The 18,767-nt window shown below is 55.9% G+C and overlaps 1 protein-coding gene and 1 non-coding gene across 8 annotated transcripts in view; one reads left to right on the plus strand and one right to left on the minus strand.

The window, feature by feature from the left end:
• The window catches only part of CACNA1B (calcium voltage-gated channel subunit alpha1 B), a 173,457-nt gene that overhangs the window by 36,031 nt on the left and 118,659 nt on the right, over window positions 1-18,767 (plus strand). For 4 of the 7 annotated variants that reach the window (XM_064490856.1, XM_064490855.1, XM_064490852.1 and 1 more), the window contains 5 exons: window positions 91-281; window positions 8,178-8,281; window positions 11,114-11,229; window positions 11,798-11,854; window positions 12,860-12,949. In XM_064490856.1, coding sequence (XP_064346926.1) covers window positions 91-281; window positions 8,178-8,281; window positions 11,114-11,229; window positions 11,798-11,854; window positions 12,860-12,949 — 558 coding nt within the window. Of the gene's footprint in view, window positions 1-90; window positions 282-8,177; window positions 8,282-11,113; window positions 11,230-11,797; window positions 11,855-12,856; window positions 12,950-18,767 lie in introns of all 7 variants that reach the window. The other 3 variants (XM_064490849.1, XM_064490850.1, XM_064490853.1) reach the window with 1 other exon arrangement.
• Window positions 14,344-14,416, minus strand: TRNAV-CAC (transfer RNA valine (anticodon CAC)). The gene has a single exon. It is a non-coding gene; the product is annotated as a tRNA-Val (tRNA).

Raw genomic sequence — 18,767 nt, forward strand, 5'->3', positions numbered from 1 at the left:
TGCCTAATTCCCGCCCCGAGATGAGCCCCAGCAGGGGTGGAGAACTGGGTGCTTCTGAGCTCAGAGCCTGTGCTCCGTTCTCCCCTCCAGATGCAGAGCCGGTGGGCGACTTCCCCTGTGGCAAGGAGGCCCCGGCCCGGCTGTGTGAGGGCGACACCGAGTGCCGGGAGTACTGGCCGGGGCCCAACTTCGGCATCACCAACTTTGACAACATCCTGTTTGCCGTCTTGACGGTGTTCCAGTGCATCACCATGGAGGGCTGGACCGACATCCTCTACAACGTGAGTCGCGTCCTGGCCCTGGAGCCCCTGGGGTCCCCCTTGGGCGGTGCTTCTGCCCAGCCCCAGGCTCCCTCCTGCACCCCACCCTAGGACGGAATACAGTCTGCCTTCAGATGACTCCTCCAAGGGGCCCACTGTGGCCGGTCCGCCTGGGCCCTGTGGTCTCCAGGACAGCTTCTCTTAGAAAGTGGAGCTGGGGGCCTGGTGGTGGCAGTGAGAACAGACAATTCCAGGGAGAAGCTCCTACCGCTGCTGGTGAGGATGCTGTGCTCCGAGCCAGCCCTGCACGAGGGGCTCAGTCTCTGCACATAGACCCCAGTGTGCAGGCGATGAGACCGAGGTGCAGAGAAGCTAGCTGACTTGCCAGGCCCTGAGGCCGGCAAGCGGCTGCTGGCAGAGCACGTGAGGAGCAGGGCCGAGGCTGAGGGAAACTGCCCCGAAGGCGCTGGGGTTCTCAGGGCGGGAACCGGCGTGCTGTGCGTTTGTTCCCTTCCCACTGGGTTGACCTGGTACTGTTCCCTCCCACCTTCTCCGCCCTAGGATGCCAGCCGTCCCAGCGGCGCAGGTCCCCCGGGGTTTCCTGGTGACACATCTCGCTCCTACCTCCCCTCTACCCGAGGCTCTTCTTGTGGACTCTGCCATCGACTCCTGGGCAGACCTCTGTCTCTTTTTTCCTGTGATGACCCCTCACCCTGCAGAGCTCCCTTCTACCCCCCACCCCGAGCCCTGTGAGCTGCCAGGGCACGAGGACAGTTAGATTAGTGGGAGGTGGAGACAGAAGGTACAGAGGAGCCAGGGACTCGAGAGGTCTGGCTGGAAGGTGCGACTGGTGGGTGGCTGTGTTCTGTGGAGCCGGAGGTGTGTTCTGCTCGGGGACAGCGCGGGGAGGGGGCTGGGGCACGAGGTACTTCCCTCTGAACCTGTCCCTTGTGCACTGAGGGCGGGGCTTGGGCCACCAGCCCTTGGAGCCTCATCCCCCCAACCTGCCTCCAGCAGCCTTGTGCTTCTGGCACGAAGGCTGAACAGGAGGAAAGGGACAGACTGGGACCCTGTGCTCTGTGCCTCCTCCATGGGTTCACGGAGACCCAGCGGATCCCAGGGCCAGGCGTCCAGCAGGTCTGGGGAAGTGCTGGCTGAGCAGGCAGGTGGCAGATGAGGAGTTAAGGAAAACTGGCCAAGGTTCCCCGAGCCAGATCCCTCCTTGGAGTGGGAGTAGTGTCTGATGACAGGCGCTGTTTGATCGAGGTACAGAGGAACGGGGACAAAGGCGGTGATGAAGAGCTTGGCTGTTCCTCCCTGACAGCCGATCCAGGAACAATTTCCACAAAGACGAGCCCTAAAAATAGCTCTGAGCTGGCCACATCCCTGCCAGCCCTGCCGAAACAAGGGCTGCATGAGCAGGTGTCTACAGCCCTCCGTGCCCAGCGGGGCTCGGGCAGTGCGGTCTGTGCCTCCCAGGCGCGGGGTGGGCAGGAACCAGGCCCCGGGCAAGGGGCACTGGTCAGGGCAGGCCCAGAGCCTTCGCCCAGCATGTATTTCTACGGGCCCCTGGGTGCCGGGCTCTTTGAGACAATGTGTGCCCGGTGGTGGCAGGAGGCCTTGGATAAGTAAGGCCTGATGACGGCACCTGCTGTGAAGACGGCGAGGGAGGCTGAGGGCAGAGGGTGACAGATTGGGGTCACTGGGAGGGCAAGGCCTGGGGGGGGTCTGGAAGCCAGACAGACGCTGAGGGGCGGGGCTTCGGGGTGCAGTGCCGGGTGTGAGCTGGGGACAGGACCCAGAGCCGGGGCCCAGAACTATCCGAGAGGATTTGGGAAGGAGGTTCTTTGGAGGGAGAGCCTGCCCTCCCCTCCAACCCAGTGCGAGGGACGTTCATTGTACCCCCAGACGTACGCTCCTTGGGTGAGGCCCCCGCGGCTGTGCCTGGGACTTTGGGGGCAGGAGCTACGGTGGGCAGAGGGAGAGAGGGCACACTCAACACCTCCTGTGGACCCGCTGGAGTGGGGAGAGTGGGGAGGAGTGGGGGGGTCTCTCAACAGAGGCCGACTGCTGGAACACTGATGGAGGGGGCGCCAGGTCCTCCAGCTGGAGGAGCGATGGCTGGTCGTGAAGTCAGATGGGTCCTGCAGGAACCCACAGAGGAGCCTCGTGGGAGACGGGTCAGCAGTAAATTCCTGCCAGGCCTGGAGACATGGGATTATCTCGGGACAGTGAGCGTCACCGTGCAGGGAAGAGCTCGCTGTACCGCCCTCCCCGCCGCCCCCCAGCTGCTTTGAGTGTGGGGAGGTCAGCCACCCACAGCAGGCTGCGGAGGGAGGAACAACGCGTGGAGGGGCAAAGGGGGCCACGCCTTCCTCTCCCGTTGAGAGCGGCCAGCTGTGCCCGGCAGCCACGGAGAGTGGCTGTTCTCAGTGGGAAGCACGTCCGGCAGATTTATTGCCAGCTGGGACCAGACACTAAATTATGAGTTGTGAATGTGTTTTCTACTTGACGTGACTGCAGAGCTTTGTGTTACCCAGAGTATCAGAAAAGTCACGGGACTCGTCCAGACCTTCTTCCCAGGGTGTGACCACGTTCAGAGGGACAGTAGGAGGTGAATGTTGCTGGCCTGGCTTACGACCGTATCCACGTGGCTTTGCACATACTCACCGTACAGGTTTCACAGAGGTGTGAGGAAGGGGTGCTCAGGTACGTAGGTGCAAAGCCTCTGTTTTGACATTCGTGCCGACGTGGTTTGCTCCCTGGTTGGATGTGATGTTTAATGTCAAAGAAAGAGGAATCTGAGACAGCAGGGCTCGAGCCACTGGGGCAGGTGGTGCCTGTTGCTGAGAAGGGAGAGCGGAGAGCGGGCATGATTCTCTGGAGATTCATGCAGCTTGCTGTGTGTGTCAGTGGTTTATTCCTTTTATGGCCGAGCGGCCTTCCAGGTGCAGGTGGATGCAGGGTTTAGCATTCACCTGGTAAAGGGCATCTGGGTTGTCTCCGGCTTGGGAGATTATGAATAGAGTTGCTCTGCATGTTTGTGCGGATGTAAGTCTTCATTCCTCTGGGTTAAATGCGCGAAGGTACAGCTTCTCGGTTGTACAGTAGTTGCATGCGTAGTTTTTAAAGAAGCCAGAGCCTTCCCAGAGGCCTGTGTTCTCGTACATCCCCACCAGCAGTGCGTGAACACGCTAGCTCTTCTGCGCCCTCGCTGGTATTTGGTGTTTCTCACTTGAGCCATTCTGGTTGTCTGCAGAGATACGTTGCTGTGGTTTGAGCTTGCACTTCCCAATGGCAATGTGGTTAGGCACCCTTTCACACTTATTTGCCATTGGTGTATCTTCTTCAGTGAGCTTCGTATCTTTCCCTCAGCTCCGGACTGTTCTTGGACGTAGAATCTGTATGTGTTCTAGACACTAGTTCTTTGTCAGATACGTGGTTTGCAAGTGCTTCCTCCTCATCAGTGGCCTTTTCGTGGTCTTCACCTGCTCTTTCACAGAACAAGCACTTTTAAATTTGATTAAGTCCAGTTTATCAATTTTTCCTTTTGTGGACTGGGCTTCTGGTGTCAGATCTAAGAACTCTTTGCCTAGTCCTAAATCTTGAAGATTATCTCCTATTTTTTTCTCTGAAAGCGTTATTATTTTACGTGTAAGTCTGTTACCCATCTTGAGTTAATTTTTGTGTGAAGTGTGAGGTTTAGGTCAGGGTTCTCTCTCTATCCCTCCCTTTTTCTCTCCCTCCATCTTTCACTCTTTCTTTGGCCTTTGGACATCCAGTTGCTCCAGCACCACTTGCCGAAAGGGCTGTAGTTCCCCTATTGAATTGCTTTGCACCCGTGCCAAAAACCAGTTGGGCATCTTTGTGTGGGTCTCTGTCTGTTCCGGTGACCTGTGTGTCTGTCCCCCTGCCACTACCACACAACCCTCTTTACTGTAGCTGTGTCATAAGTCTTCTAAATGAGGTCGGCCGATTCCTCCCATTTCATTCAGTTTGGGAGAATTGGCATCTTTATGGTGTTGGGTCTACCAATCCATGAACATGGTATATCTCTCCGTTTATTTAGATTGTCTTTGATTTCTTTAATCAGCACTTTGTAGTTTCCAGCATACGAGTCCTGCATATGTTTTGTTAGATTGTAAATGGTACTGTATTTTTAATTTTGGTGTCTATATTTTCATTGCTAATGTGTAGAAATGCAACTGATTTTTGTATGTTGATCTTATATCCTATAATCTTGCTCAACTCACTTACTCATTATAGGAGACATTTTGGGGATTCCTTGGGATTTCCTGTATAGACAAACATGTCATCTGCAAACAGAAATTTCTTTGTTTTTGATCTATATGCCTTTTGTTTCCCGGTTTTTGCCTTATTTCACTGGCTAAAACTTCCAGCATCATGTTAATTAATTAAGAGTGGTGAGAGCAGACATACTTTCCACGCTCCCAATCTTAGGAGAAACACATTCAGTTTTCACTATTAGAGTGTAATGTTAGCTGTCAGTTTTTTGTAGATGCTGCTTATCATGTTGAATCAGTTCCCCTATACCTACTTTTCTGAGACTTTTTATCATGTATAGGTATTGGATTTTGTAGAATAATTTTTCTGCATTGATATGAGTTTTTTGGTCCTTTAACCTGTTAATATGGTGGATTACACTGACTGACTTGAGTATTGAACTAGCCTTGCCTTTCTGGAATAAACCCCACATCATCATGATATACAATTCTTTTATATATTGCTTAATTCTGCTTGCTAATATTTTATCAGAGATTCCTGTGTCTATATTCATGAGGGCTTTTGAGCATAATTCTCTCTCTCTCTCTTTTTTTTTTTTTTGTGCTGTCTTTGGTTTTGTTATCAGGTTAATACAAGCTTTATAAAATGAATTGGGAAGTAGTTCTTCCTATTTTTCTAGAAAAGATTGTATATAAACGGTGTTTTTTTTTTAATGTTTGGTGGAATTCTACAATCTAGGTCTAGAGATTTCTTTTGTGGATTTTTTTCCCCAAATAACACTTTTATTGGAATATAATTCACATAACATGAAATTTACTACATTAAAGTGGTGAATGGTTCAATAGTTTTTGTATGTTCACAGGGTTGTGCAACCAGGGTTTATTTCTACATTATCAATTCTATTTCATTGATCAATATGTCTAAGCTTTTTTGGAGGGAGGTTTTAAAAATCACAATTTCACTTTTCTTACTAAGTATTGGACTGTTTACCTATTTCATATTGGGTGAGTCGTGGTAGTTTGTGTCTTTGGAGAAATTGATCCAAATGTTGTCAAATGTATATAGAGTTTTTAGTAATATCCCCTCATTATCCTTTTGATGTTTGCTGGGCCTGTAGTGATGTCCCCTGTTTCATGACTGATTGGGCAGGGCCCATTGCATTGTGGAGGGCAGTGTTTTACTTTATCAATTAAAATGTTAATTTCATCCAAAATCACACTTGCAGAAACACCCAGAGTAATGTTTGACTAAGTATCTGGGCACCCTGTGTCCCAGTCCGGTTGACATAAGATTAACCATCACAGCATCCATCTGACTGTCTTTTTAAATTCAGTCTGTGTTCTTCCTGAACACACACGTAACAAATGTGTCACCTGAACACTGGACATTCTTGGTATTGCGTCGTGGGACCTGGGTGCCATTGAAATACCCTGCTTCAGCTGGCTTGCTCTGAGCATTCTGTTGGGGGGTGGGGGGTTGCTGCCTTGCTACTGCAGGGGGGAGTAGAAGTCCTGCTTCCCCATCAGGCCTCTGTTGACACACGGTGGGGGGCTTTTCCTTACTGCTACGTGGGGTGGTAGTTCTGGCTCCCACTGTGCCTCTAGGATACTCCCGTGGCTGGGAGGGTTAGGAGTGTGGCCTTGTTCCTGCTCCCCACATGGTCTCTGCACACTGTGTGGGGTGGGGTGTGTGGCCCCATGATTGCTGGGTGGTGGTGAAAGTCTGATTTCCCCTAGGCCCCTCAGAGGGGAGGAGCTGGTGCGGCTCATTCCTGTCACGTGGGGGTGGAAGTCCAGGCTCCCCACGTGGCCCCCACTGACGCCACAGAGGTGGGGTCGGATGGTGGCCTCGCTAAGCACCTGTCGAGGGGGACGTCCCGCCTCCCTCTTGTCCTCTGACCATGCCGTGGAGTGGGGGTGTGGGAGGTTGGTTGCCTTGGGAGGGTGGGCTTCTAGGCTCCTTCCTGGGTCTTTGCTGGCAGGGGTGGAGGTGGTACCACAGTGTTTTCTGCCGAGTTTGGCTGGAGTGGTGCAGTTATTGTCTGTCTTGCTCGGCCGCCCCTGTCCTGGCCTTTGGTTAGAAGGGGAGAACTGCCTTTTGCTGGTGCATTTTTGTGTGTCTGTTGGCATTTCTGGGTTGCAGGCTTTTCCAGCCCCAGGCCTGTGATGTGTGAGCAAAGACAAAACGAAAACCCAGGGAACTACGATGGGCCCAGAGGTCCCAGCTGGTTTGCTTTCCTTTCTCCACTTTTCGGAGTCTTCTGTGAAACGTGCATTTGCTCTAGACGTAACGTCCAGGGTAGTGATTGTGCTCAGTGGGAGACGTAGGGAACGGTCTGTCTGCTCCAACTTCCCAGAAGTGCAAGTCCGTGTTTGTTTTGTTTGTTTGTTTTTAAGGATGACAGAGTGGTTTGGCTACTGATGGGAGTGCTGCATTAGAGGGGAAATTGCAGCAGCAAACCCTCAAGTCGGTGAGGGATGCTGAGACGGCAGCAGCGACACCTCTCCTTTTCCCGGAAGGAGGCGGGTTTGGAGGGTGGTCGGCACAGCCCATAGGTCAGAGGTCAGAATTGCATGTGGGTCTGGCAGAGGTGGGGTCAGGGAACACGGACAGCACTTAGAGTGAGGAGTCTGAATGTCTACGCTGGGTCGAGGCCCAGGGGCCTTGGCGGCCAGCCTGGAGCCAATGTCCAGGAATCGGAAGCCACAAGCGGCAGGCAGTTCAGGGGACCCAGGACCTCCGGGGACAGAGTCTGCAAACCCTGCCTGGCCCAGCAGACGCCGGAGGGCAGGACTCCCCACAGTAGTGCCTGGAGATCAGCCCCAGCTTCAGGCAGTGCCCGACTCTCCACCTGCCTCTGTCCTGAGCGGGGCCCCGGCCTCAGCTTGTGAGCTGCCTCTGGAAGGAGGAGGAAAGGGCCAGGTGGTCGCTCCCACGGTGCCCACCATCTCGGCCCACTTCCAGAACTAGACTTGTGCCGGGGGAGAGGCTCTCCGCCCCTCTCAGCCAGGTCCACGGGGACTCCTAAGAACAAAACAATGGAAGTGAATTGGGTTTTGTGGGCTGTGCTCTCAAAATCTAAAGGTCTGGAGGAGACGGCCCCTTTGCGCTCGGGCATTCGGAGCACACTGTGGTGCTGGGCTCTGTCTTAGGCCCGGCAGGTGGCGACAGCCATTCCCGGGGGACTTGTGGGCTTGCTGCTGATCTGGGGGAAATGTGGCACAGGACTCGCTGCCTCTGAGCTGCGGAAGCTGCCGGAGACCGAAGGCAGGCTTGGGCTAGGGTGGGTGGGCTTCACACAGGAGGGACGTCATTGGAGCTGCCTGGCAAGTCCAGCAGCCTGGGAAGTGGGGCAGGTGTCCCACGGGGGCCAGGCACGCAGCCCTCAGGGTACCCTGGGCTCCCTGGGACTCTGCCTTGTGTTTCCACGTGGCTGGGCAGCAGCCAGGGGTGCTCAGCTCCATGTCCCTTGGGAAGCCACAGTCCCAGAGAGAGCCGTGCGGGGCGGGGCAGGCAGGTCTGGGAGGGTCCTGACTGTACCACCCCCGCTGCCCTGCCTGGACTCCCCCGTGACTCCCCCGCCTGGCCACTGCCAGGTGTCTGAGAAGGGGCTGGGCACTCGCGGCTGGGGCTGGGTCTGGCCCACCTGTCCTCACCTGCTCTTGCTTCCAGACCAACGACGCAGCCGGCAACACCTGGAACTGGCTCTACTTCATCCCCCTCATCATCATCGGCTCCTTCTTCATGCTCAACCTGGTGCTGGGCGTGCTCTCAGGGTAAGAGGCTTTGCGGGCTGTGTGCTGCCCTCCGTCTTCAGGCCAGGGGCACAGGTGACGGAGGGGGGGTGGCACGTGAGGTTGGGGGAGGCGGGCCTGGCCTGGCCCGGTGGTCACTCGTGCCCTGCGTCCGGGGCGCTAGCCGGCCTTTCCTTTGTGCTGCCACTCTGCCCTCTCCCTCGCCGTCCCGGGCCTGGCCCCCTTGCCCCCGTGCCTCTAGCCCTTGGCCTTCACCCTGGCCCCTGGTGTGGGGGGCCGCTGTGGCACCGGGATTCACGGTGGGGTTTCTGAGCAGCTGAGGAGACCCGAGAGTCCTTCTACGGCTGCACTGGAGAAGGGCTGGAGCGGCCCTGGGTCTGGCTGCGGCGACCAGGCGCTCCGCCCAGCCCTGACTCTGGCTCACCCTCCTCTGGTCACGTCTCGGCTGACCTCCAGGAGAGGACAAGGGAGGGCCAGGGCTGGAGTCTCTCCCGGGGAAAGGCTTCCTGACCCTCACTGGGAGCGAGCTGTCGCACGCCTGTGGGCGCACAGTGCCCCCCTGCCCTCCCTGGGCTCCTGCCCTCACACAGGGCCGAGGAGGCTGTGCTGGGAAGGGGGTGGGGACGCCGGGCCTGCTTGCCTCCCCACCCAGCTCCGCTGTCAGATTCCCTGTGAGGCTGGAGGGGGATGTTTCCGCTCCTCCCTCCCCGAAGTTTCCCGCTCAGGCCCAGGGCTCCCGGAGTGGGCTGGTGGGGAGCCTGGTGGAGCCCAGGGCAGTTACCATATCGGCCTGGAAAGCAGCAGCCACAGAGGGGACGGTGGCTGGGGCCCCAGGGCTGTGTGCCCTGGCTCTGAAGCGAGTCCTTAGTCGCGGGCCTCTCCTGTAAGGGGTATGAGTGCCACTGGCAGGTCTTCCTGAGCATGTCCACAGGGAGCAGGCGGGCCCACAGCCCGGGGACGGCTGTAGAACCCTAGCTGGGGTGGGGCGGGTGGGGGGTCGCACGGTCTGAGCTGGGTTAGGGAGGCCGAGGGAGACTGGGGCCCAGAGAAGGCTCCTGCAGAAGGGGCATCGCAGCTGAGACCCAAAGGGGACCAGGAGTGAGCTTGGCGGAGGAGGCAGGAGGAGGGCCTTCCAAGTAGAGAACTGCTGGAGGGGAGGCCCAGGGGGTGAGGAGCCACAAGCTGTCGGGGGAGAGGGCGCGGGGCTGGCCGACAGCCAGGCTTGTGAGGAGTGTGGGCTGAGGACAATGCGGAGGGGAGGTGGGCGGGACACGGTGGGTCCTGATCGTGGGCTGACTCTGGAGAACGTGAGAGAGGACGGGGGGAGGGGCCCTGAACCCTGTGTTTCACAGCCCTTCTCCCACCTGTGAGCACCCTGGCCTGGGGACAGGGTGGTACAGGATGATTTTCCTCATCAGTCTCGGCTGAGCCCTCCCTCCGTATCCAGGTCCAGTCGAGGAACCCTGGGATGTGGGAGGTGGCGTGGGCCCCTCAGGCCAGCGGTCAGCACACAGCTGGTGGGTCCCAGGCTGGTATTGGATGTGGCCACACAGCCTGGAGTGGGGAAAGCTCGCCCTGTGGGGCTTGGTCCAGCCACTGGACCAAGTGAGAGCTACTACATCTGAGTGAGAGCTGTGGGAGGGGCCAGGCTGGAGCTGGTTCAGCCTCGTTCTTCACGCCCCGGGCTCTGATCCTCCCAGCACCACAGAGGAGCAGAGTCAGGGGCTCCCTGTGGCCCCCCTGCCCAGGGAGAGCTGAGGCCTGGGGAGGGCAGCCCCACGGCCGGCCCCCATGTGAGAAGCGGCTGCGCGGCGGCCGGGCCTTGGCGGCTGCAGCGCGTTCCCGCTGAGGCTCTTAGACTGACTCTGCCAGTATTGTCCGCCCCTGCCGCCCAGGCCTTCCTACCCTCAGGCGTGGCCAAGGGGAGACCCGAAGGGACCCTGTGTTCTTGGAGATTCGGGGCTTGGGAGGGACGAGAGGTCTTGTCAGTGCCGGGGTTGCAGCAGCAGCTCAGGCCCTGGTGGATGCCGGTCGCAGGCCTGGGGTCTGTCCTGGTCAGAGCCAGGCTCTCCCTCTCACCGAGGCAGTGCAGCAGGAGTCAGGCTTGCCAGGCCCACTCCACCCAGCCCAGAATTGGCTTCTCCTGGAGGCTGGAAACGGGCGAAGCTTTTGCCATGGGGGTGTGCCTGCCCGCCCTCTGGGGACCTGCATCGGGCCTGAGCTAGGGTGTTTGCGTGTGCATGTGTGTGTACTGTGTGTGTGAACGGCTTCCTTCTGGCCCTGTGAGCCTAAACGCTTGGCTGGGAGGCTGGGGACGTGCGGCTGAGGGCTGAGGAGGGCAGAAGCTCTGTCTCCTGCTCCTCCGAGCCTCAAAGGTTTGACTCTAGAACGTTTTCCTGTTGTCTCTGGCCTGCCCTGAGCCAGCCCTCTTCCCCTGTTCCTGTCTGTCCCTCCTCCCTCTGTGGCTCTGGGTCTGAACCAGCAGAAGAGACAAAGTGGACATTCTCCTCTGGGGTTCTTGTCTCTGTAGCATCTGTGCTCAGAGGACAGGCCTGGCACTTGGAGGGTGCATGCCAGGCCCGCTCTAGGCAGAGGGGTGCGGGCTTGTCCTGGCCTCTGGAGCCCGTCTCTGGGCACTGAGGTGCACCAGGGCCTGAGCATGCAGGGAGGGAGGGTTCGCCTGGGCCCCTTAAGTGGTCGGGTGGGAAGAGGCCAGGGGGTGGGGGAGCCACCTGGAGGGGCCGCCCGTGGCCTGCACGTCCTGTCCCAGCCTGGACAGGTTCTTGATTCCCCCGCCTCTGGGCCGCACGCTGCCCCCTGATCTGCTTCCTGTTCTGGCCCTGCGTGTCACAGAGAGTTTGCCAAGGAGCGGGAGCGGGTGGAGAACCGCCGGGCCTTCCTGAAGCTTCGCCGGCAGCAGCAGATTGAGCGGGAGCTGAACGGGTACCTGGAGTGGATCTTCAAGGCTGGTGAGGGCGGGACCTGCACAGCTCCTGGCTGGTCCTCTGCTGGTTCCTTCTCCCCAGGTTCCCTCTGGCTGCCAGCTGGGGTCCCCTGGCCCTGGGTGGCTGAGACCCTCTGGGGGACAGAGCTGAGAGGTTCTGAGAAGGCTTCGTGGTGAAGAGGGGTCCTACGTGGCTCAGCCAGGTTCCTGGCCCCAGACGGCCCAGCCTGGAGCTTGTTTCTGCCGGAGCCCCTTCTGCGCCCCTGCCTTCCCTCCTGCAGCCCAGGCAGCGCCCTTTCCTCTGTGTGGAGCACCCGCTCCTGGGGCCTTCCCAGTGCTGAGCTCACCTGGGGGAGGGCTGGTCTCGGGAGGGTGTCTGGGAGAGGGCGCCAGCTGGCCCTCTTCACAGGGCACTGTCTGTGGGACACGTGGGGGTCAGTCTTGGTGGAGAAAGCTGGCCGCTGGAAGGCTGAGGGCTGAGAGGGCCGGTCTTGCAGGCAGAGGTGGCCTCCATCTGCTCAGTTCCTGGGGGTGCGTCCTGGCCAGGGGAGGGGACAGGAAGGCTCTGGCCTGAGGGTGTGTCTCACTCACAGAGGAAGTCATGCTGGCCGAGGAGGACAAGAATGCGGAGGAGAAGTCCCCGCTGGACGGTAGGTGACCGCTCTCAGCACTCGCCCAGCGCGCCTTCTTGGCCCAGGAGGCCGCGACGTGGGTGCACGTCTGCTCTGCCAGGCACCCGCACACCCGTCACGTTAACACGGTCCTGGGCAGAGGTCGTCTGGCTGCAGGCCCTGTAGTGGTCAGCTGCACACTCTGGGGGAGCTGTGTGCCATGGCCCAGAGTGGGTTCTGGTGGCAGCGGGCTTGGCGCGGGGGTCAGAGGAGCCTGTGCTCACGCACGGCCCCAAGAGCTGTGTGGTGCACACGGCAGCTTCCCGTGCCTGTGTGTGCTTTCGCGTGAGGATGTGACAGTGAGATAGAATCCTGGTCCTCGGTCCCGCTCAGCACGTTCCTCATGCTCAGTAGCCAGACGGGGCTGTTGGCTGCTGTACTGATGAGAGCACTTCTGGAAGCTTTAAAACTGCCGGTTTAAACCAAGCTGTACCGGCCCTGGGGCTCAGGGTGGCGCTGCCCCGGAGTGCTGTGGGAACGAGGCCGACATAACCTTGGTCACCGGCCCCGGCCACCAGCACAGCCCAGGGCAGGGAGGCTGCTCTTTCCCCACACCCACTGCTCAGGACAGGGCCAGGCAGCGTGGCCATGCCCGCTGTGGTGGTCTGGGCGGGGCCCACACCTGGGAGGGGTCAGGCCTGCATGGGTCCCTCTGCAGCCTTCACCTGATCTCTCTGGTCTCAGCTGGCCTTGGAGTGTGGACATTTCCTGGTCTCGGTGGCAGCCAGGCCTTCCCCACTGCTGTCACCATGGAGAGGACAAGCAGGACCCACCCTCGAAGTCCCACCCTTGTCCCTTTTGCTCTGAGGACCAAGAGGGGCCCATGGGAACCCTCCTGCCCCCACTCCCCAGCATCGGCTCCGGGGTAGGAGATGGGCGATCAGGAAAGGCTGTCCCTTGGGTAGGGGATAGTGTCATGTACCGGCCCTGAGGCAGGCCAGCTGGGGACTCGAGCTCATGCCCACACCTCTTTGTTTAAAGCAGTGCTGAAGAGGGCGGCCACCAAGAAGAGCCGAAACGACCTGATCCACGCAGAGGAGGGGGAGGACCGGTTTGCAGACCTCTGTGCTGCGGGTGAGTCTCCTGGGTCCTCCTGGCTCTGCGGGGCCTGCGACTGTGTGTACAGTGTGCACCCTGCTCCCTCCTGTCACCAGGCTTCCCAGCCCCTGGGGCCACCCTCCCCTCCGTCCCCACTGCCCACCCCAAGTGCCGCTCCCTCCGTGTGTGCGGGTGTCTTTATGGGGCTGGACCTGGCGGTGGGGGGGGCTGTGTGTACAGCCCCTGCAAGTCCCCTCCTGCTCGTTCATGTCAGACGCTTTGCTGGCTGCTCTTGGCTCTGTGGTCCCCGACGTGGATGTGGAGCCCCCAGGCACGTCCCAGGGCCGAGGGCCGCGTGTGTCACTGATGGTAGGGGCTGCCACCTCGCTTCTAAGCCCCGTGTGTCGTCCACGTTCCCGGGACCTGCCGCCTCCGAGGGCTTGGCTTCATCTCCGACTCGTCAGATGGTGCAAGCGAAACCCGGGTCTTTTATCAGGCAGAGCCTTTTCGGTTGCCTTCCTCTCAGCCTGGTACCAAGAGTCTCGAACCAGAAGTTCCCAGGCCTTTCCCCGCCCAATGCCCTGTCATTGTGGCTCCGCGGCAAAAGGGACTCGGTGTGGGAGGGGCCGGCCCTTGGCAGTGACAGCGTTCACCACCGGTGCCAGTCAGGGCCAGCCAGGACCCCCTTGTCCCCCCGCCGTGTGGGAGCGGGCTTGAGTTGGAAGAGCTCTTTCCTGTTACGTTGTTAGTTTACAAGACAGAGCTCTCGAATGACAGTATCTGAGTGTTTACTTGTTTGTTTATCTATTTATTTATGCCTTCCCTCTGTGTCCCCAGTAAACCCACGTTAGTAGCTTGGGGTTTGTCCTCGTTTCCAGACATTCATCTCAGATACCACTCCTGAACGCACGTGTTCCAGACATGCTGTGGGGTCCGGGGTCTTTTCACGTTGCGGAAGTAATTTCATGCGAATTTTTCTCATCAGTGCCTTTGCAACCCCCTCCCATCAATTAGTCTGGTTCGAATTCGCTCTCGTAAGTGGCTATGTGGTGTCTGTTGTCTGGGCTCACGGTCCTGTGTTCCGCTGCTCCTGTGCGCGGCCATGCGTCCACCCCTCAGGCTGTTGCTGCCCCCCAGGTCCTTCACCACCGGTCCTCCCTCACCAGTGCTTTGTCTCCGTGAGAGGCCTCCAGGGAGCAGGGCTGCTGAGGGAGCGGTGTCTGCAGCTGTCAGGGATGCGCAGGGAGGCTGTGAGGTCACGCTCCCCAGCAGCACGGGAGACGTCTGCCTGTGTCCTGTAGATGGTGCGGCTGCTTTTGACTTTTGCCAGTTTGAGGGCAATTTGATGCTTTTAAAGTGATATTTTGTGGGGACTATAATTCTCATTTCACTCACTGCTAGTGATTTTGAACCTCATTTTTTCTTTTTTATGGAGGCACTGGGGATTGAACCCAGGACCTCATGCATGTGAAGCATGTGCTCTACCACTGAGCTACACCCTCCCAACTCTCTTTTAATTTTTAAAAAATTAATTAATTTTTATTGACGTATAGTCAGTTTACAATGTTGCATCAATTTCTGGTGCACAGCATAATGTTTTAGTCACACATATACATACATATATTCTTTTCCATATTCTTTTTCATTTTCATTATAGGTTATTACAGGATGTTGAATAGAGTTCCCTGTGCTGTACAGTAGGACCTTGTTGTTTGTCTATTTTATATATAGTAGTTAGTATCTGCAAATCTCAAACTCCCAATTTATCCCTTTCCACCCTCTTTCCTCCCTGGTAACCATAAGTTTGTTTTCTATGTCTGTGAGTCTGTTTCTGTTTTGTAGATAAGTTCGTTTGTGTCTTTTTTTTTTTTTTTTTTTTTTTTTAGATTTCAGATATAAGTGACATTATATGGTATTTTTATTTCTCTTTCTGGCTTACTTCAGTTAGAATGATGATCTCCAGGTCCATCCATGTTGCTGCAAATGGCACGATTTTATTCTTTTTTTTAATGGCTGAGTAGTATTCCATTGTATAAATATACCACAACTTCTCAATCCAATAATCTGTTGATGGGCATTTGGGTTGTTTCCATGTCTTGGCTGTTGTAAACAGTGCTGCTATGAACATTGTGGTGCATGTCCGAACCTCTTTTTAAATGTTCGTTTCTCATTCGAATCTGGGTTTTGGTGACTCTTCATATATGCTGCACATTTTTCTATTAGGTTGTTTGTGTTTGTTAATAAGAGACCAGTGTATGTTGTGGATCTGAATTTTGTTAAATTAAAAAAAAGTACTATGTGTGTTATATTTAAATAGCTCCCTCTGTTCCTATTTTACCTAGAGTTTTATTCTGATTTTTTAAGTGAATTGGAGAGTTATAAAAAACTTTTTCTGTAGCTTGGAATAACTTAAATAACACGTAAACTACCTGTTCTTTAAAGCTGAGAGAATCGTGTACCTAGCTAGTTAAGAAACAAAAAGAACTTGGACCAGTTTTATAAATTATACTTTGTTAGGAGACCTCACATTTGCTGCCTTTTCACACTTGTTTCTGTATAGCAGAGCGCAGGGTTCTCTTGTAGTTCTTTTGATGGCTCCTGTCTGCAGTCACTTGCCTGTCCATTCACTCAGCACATGTTTATTAAGTGCCCAGATGTGCTGGGAACTGCCCGGAGCCGTGGGCTGTAGCCCTGAGCCAGGCGCAAGCCCTGAGTCTTCTGGAGTTTCTGTTCCAGTGCTGTGTGTGCAAACGGAAAAGAGCAGAGAAGGAGGGGGCTTGGAGGGCCTGGAGGTGCTGGGATTTTAAATAGGATGGCCTTTGAGTGAGGAGCTGAGGAGGGAGCTAGCTGGTCAGCCCAAGGGACACCGGAGACAGAGTGTCCGGCATCAGGGTGGGAGGCCGTGAGCTGGAGTGGGCGGGGCAGGGGGCAGGAGAGGAAAGGGGAGGAAAGGGGAGGAAAGGGGAGGAAAGGGGAGGGTCCCACGGTCCAGCACGGACCCTGGCAGCCGTGTGGCCTGCGGGGGAGGCGTCATTCTGCATGTGGCGCAGAAGCAGGACCAGGTCAGAGGCTGTCGTGCGGATCCAGCGGCCGGCGGCTTGGGTGTGAGGGAGCAGCTAGGGGTTGGGGCTGGGTTCTAGGTGTGTTTTGAGGACCAGCCCATGGGGTTTGCTGATCAATTGTTCACATGGGTGGAAGAGGGAGACCCCACGAGTGGGAAGCAGCCGGAGTAGCCCTGCCTGAGGGGCAGTGGGGGAGTCCGGCTCAGACTTGGTGGGGGGGTGCGTGTGGGAGTCAGTGGGGCTGCCAGGTGGCACCTGTGTGCTGCGCTCTGGCGCTCAGAGCTCTGAGGCTGACTGGGCTGTGCTGACTTCGGTTTCACTCTGTTCCGGCTGTTAGCACAGTGACCTCTGTTTTCTCTCTGTTTTCTGAATTAGTATGGTGTGAGGTTAGTATGTACTAATGATCATTTAAAATGACCAGATTTTGGTTTCCTTCTATTTTTTGTTTTTAATTTTATTCTTTTCATTTTTCATTTTTATTAGGTTTATCTTTCTACATTATCTTTATTTATTTTATTATCACTTTTCTAACTGAAAATGTGTAACCCGTGCTTTTTTCCTTCCTTCTTTAATAGGGAAGCAGGTAGGCTGCGTCCTTGCCTCTGCCCACAGCTGCGCCTGGGGTGTCCCCTGTGCTGCTGCTCAGATGGCGGCTTCTTTACTTTCCCCTGAGTCAGACGTGGTCTAGGAGCGTGCCTCTTAATTTACAAGTAGTAAGGTAGATCAGCCACCTTTTTATTGTGGCTAATTTTATCAGATAACGACTGGAAAATGTGGCCAGTACATCTCTGTGTTTAAACTTTTTAAGCTCCAAGTTCATGACTGATTTTAGTCTCACTGACAGAAGCGCAGCAGGGTGCGCCTGGCTCTGAGAGCCACCAGGCTTGGTGAGTCTCCCAAGGGCAAGGGTGTGCGCTGTGGTCTTTGTGTTTACCGCTAGACCCGTGCAGATCTGAGAGGGCGCGTCACGCATCCCCTCCTCATCTCAGTGTTTATCAAGTTTCCCTTGCATTTCCTTTTTCCCTTGAAAACCTGTGTGTGTGTGTGTGATAAGAACACACGATGAGGTCTGTGGACTCAAGTGTGCAGCGTCGGTAGCTAACTGCTGGCCCGGGCGCAGTGCGGTGCGGCAGGTTTAGCGCTGACCCATCTCACTGGGCTGATGCCTTACTCCCGTTCACCAGCAGCACGTGAGTCAGCTCCCCCCAGCCCCAGGTCGTCAGCGTCCAGTCTTTGGTTTTATGAATTTCACTGTTTTAGACGCCTCACGTGAGTGTAGTTAGTCACTAAGCATTTGTGTTTCTGAGTGTAGCTTGTCTCACTGAGCGTGGTGTCCTCAGGGCCCACCCAGGCTGTGGCAGGGTGCAGTTTCCTTTTTTAAGGCTGAGCAGTATTCCACTGCATGTACAGACCACGTTTGTTTATCCACTCAGCTGCCAACAGACACTGCTTATCTGTTGTGAGTAGTGCTGCAACGAACGTGGTCGAGATCCAGATTTCAGTTCTTTCGTATGGATGGATGGATAGGTTAGGTGTCCCCAGAAATGGGAGAGCTGGATCATGTGGTACTTTTATTTTTACACGTTTTTGAGGAACCTCCGTACTGTTTTCCCGAGGAGCTGCACCAGTTCACGTTCCACCTGCCGTGCACGAGGGCTCCAATTTCTCCACATCCTCAGCAGCACTAGCTGTTTTTTTTTTTTTTTTTTTTTTTGGAAATAGCCATCCCGACAGGTGTGAGGTGATAAGTCACTGTGGTTTTGATCTGCATTTCCCTGATGCTTCCTCTTGTGTTTCCGATGGCTTTTGTTTTTGTGTTTAGCCAGTACGTGCTTTGGTAAAGAGAGGGTTTGTGACCGTTACGGCTTCTTTGTAAATTATGCTTTTGGTTATCACACATGCCTTCTTTATCTGTTTAGTTCCTCTGCTGACGGGTTTGCTGCCTGCCATGAAATGTCACGACTTAGACTTCTTTTTACTACCTTGCTGTTTGGGTTTTAGCACAAGCTACCGTAACTTGCCTGGCATCTTTGCTTTCCCGTTCATTTTTAACTCTTGACCATTTCAAGTGTTCATCTCGTAAACAATATTTAGCTGGGTCTTGCTTTTTTTCAACCGAGTCTTGGGCCCCTGTTCCCAGCAGGAGCGTCCAGGCTGCTCTGTTCGAGTGCTGGCTGGCGCCCAGCCGGCTTCCTTCCCCGCTGCTGCTGTGGATCGCTGCGGTTTCAGGGTGTCTCCGCTCTCCGCCCACAGCTTTGTGCTTCCAGCGAGCTGCTGCTTCTCAGGCTCCCCCTTGTGAATTTCTGATCCTCCCTCTGCTGTCCCACGGATGGTTCCCTTCCTTCCTTCTCCCATAATCGCAGGCATCGTTTACTGTTTTAGTGTTTCTCTACCATCTTTACCACCAAGATGCATTATTTCCATAACAAAATCGCTCCATTTCCCATTTCCCTGCCCAACCCCCAACCCAATCGGATGTGACCTTTGCAGAGTTTCCCCTCCCCCCTCCTGGTTTGAGACTGTTTGGGGCTTTTAGTTTTAGGCTACTTGCCCCGGGGGCCCAAGAAACCTGACTTGGCACTTTCCTGGGGCCCACCTTTCCTGCTTCGGTGGCTCTGTGTCCTCTCCTCTGGTCGCTGCTCACCACGGGGCGGTCCTGCTGGGTCGGTTGGCAGCTTCCCCTCTGACAGCTGTGCAGGCAGGAGACTGACCTCTGCTCGCACTCAGGTGCCCTCCTGCCTCCCGCTGACCAGGGCGCTCAGCTGCCCTGCTCGCTTCTCTGGTTCTGTGTT

This window comes from Camelus dromedarius, chromosome 10 (assembly GCF_036321535.1).
Source record: "Camelus dromedarius isolate mCamDro1 chromosome 10, mCamDro1.pat, whole genome shotgun sequence".
NCBI lineage: Eukaryota > Metazoa > Chordata > Mammalia > Artiodactyla > Camelidae > Camelus > Camelus dromedarius.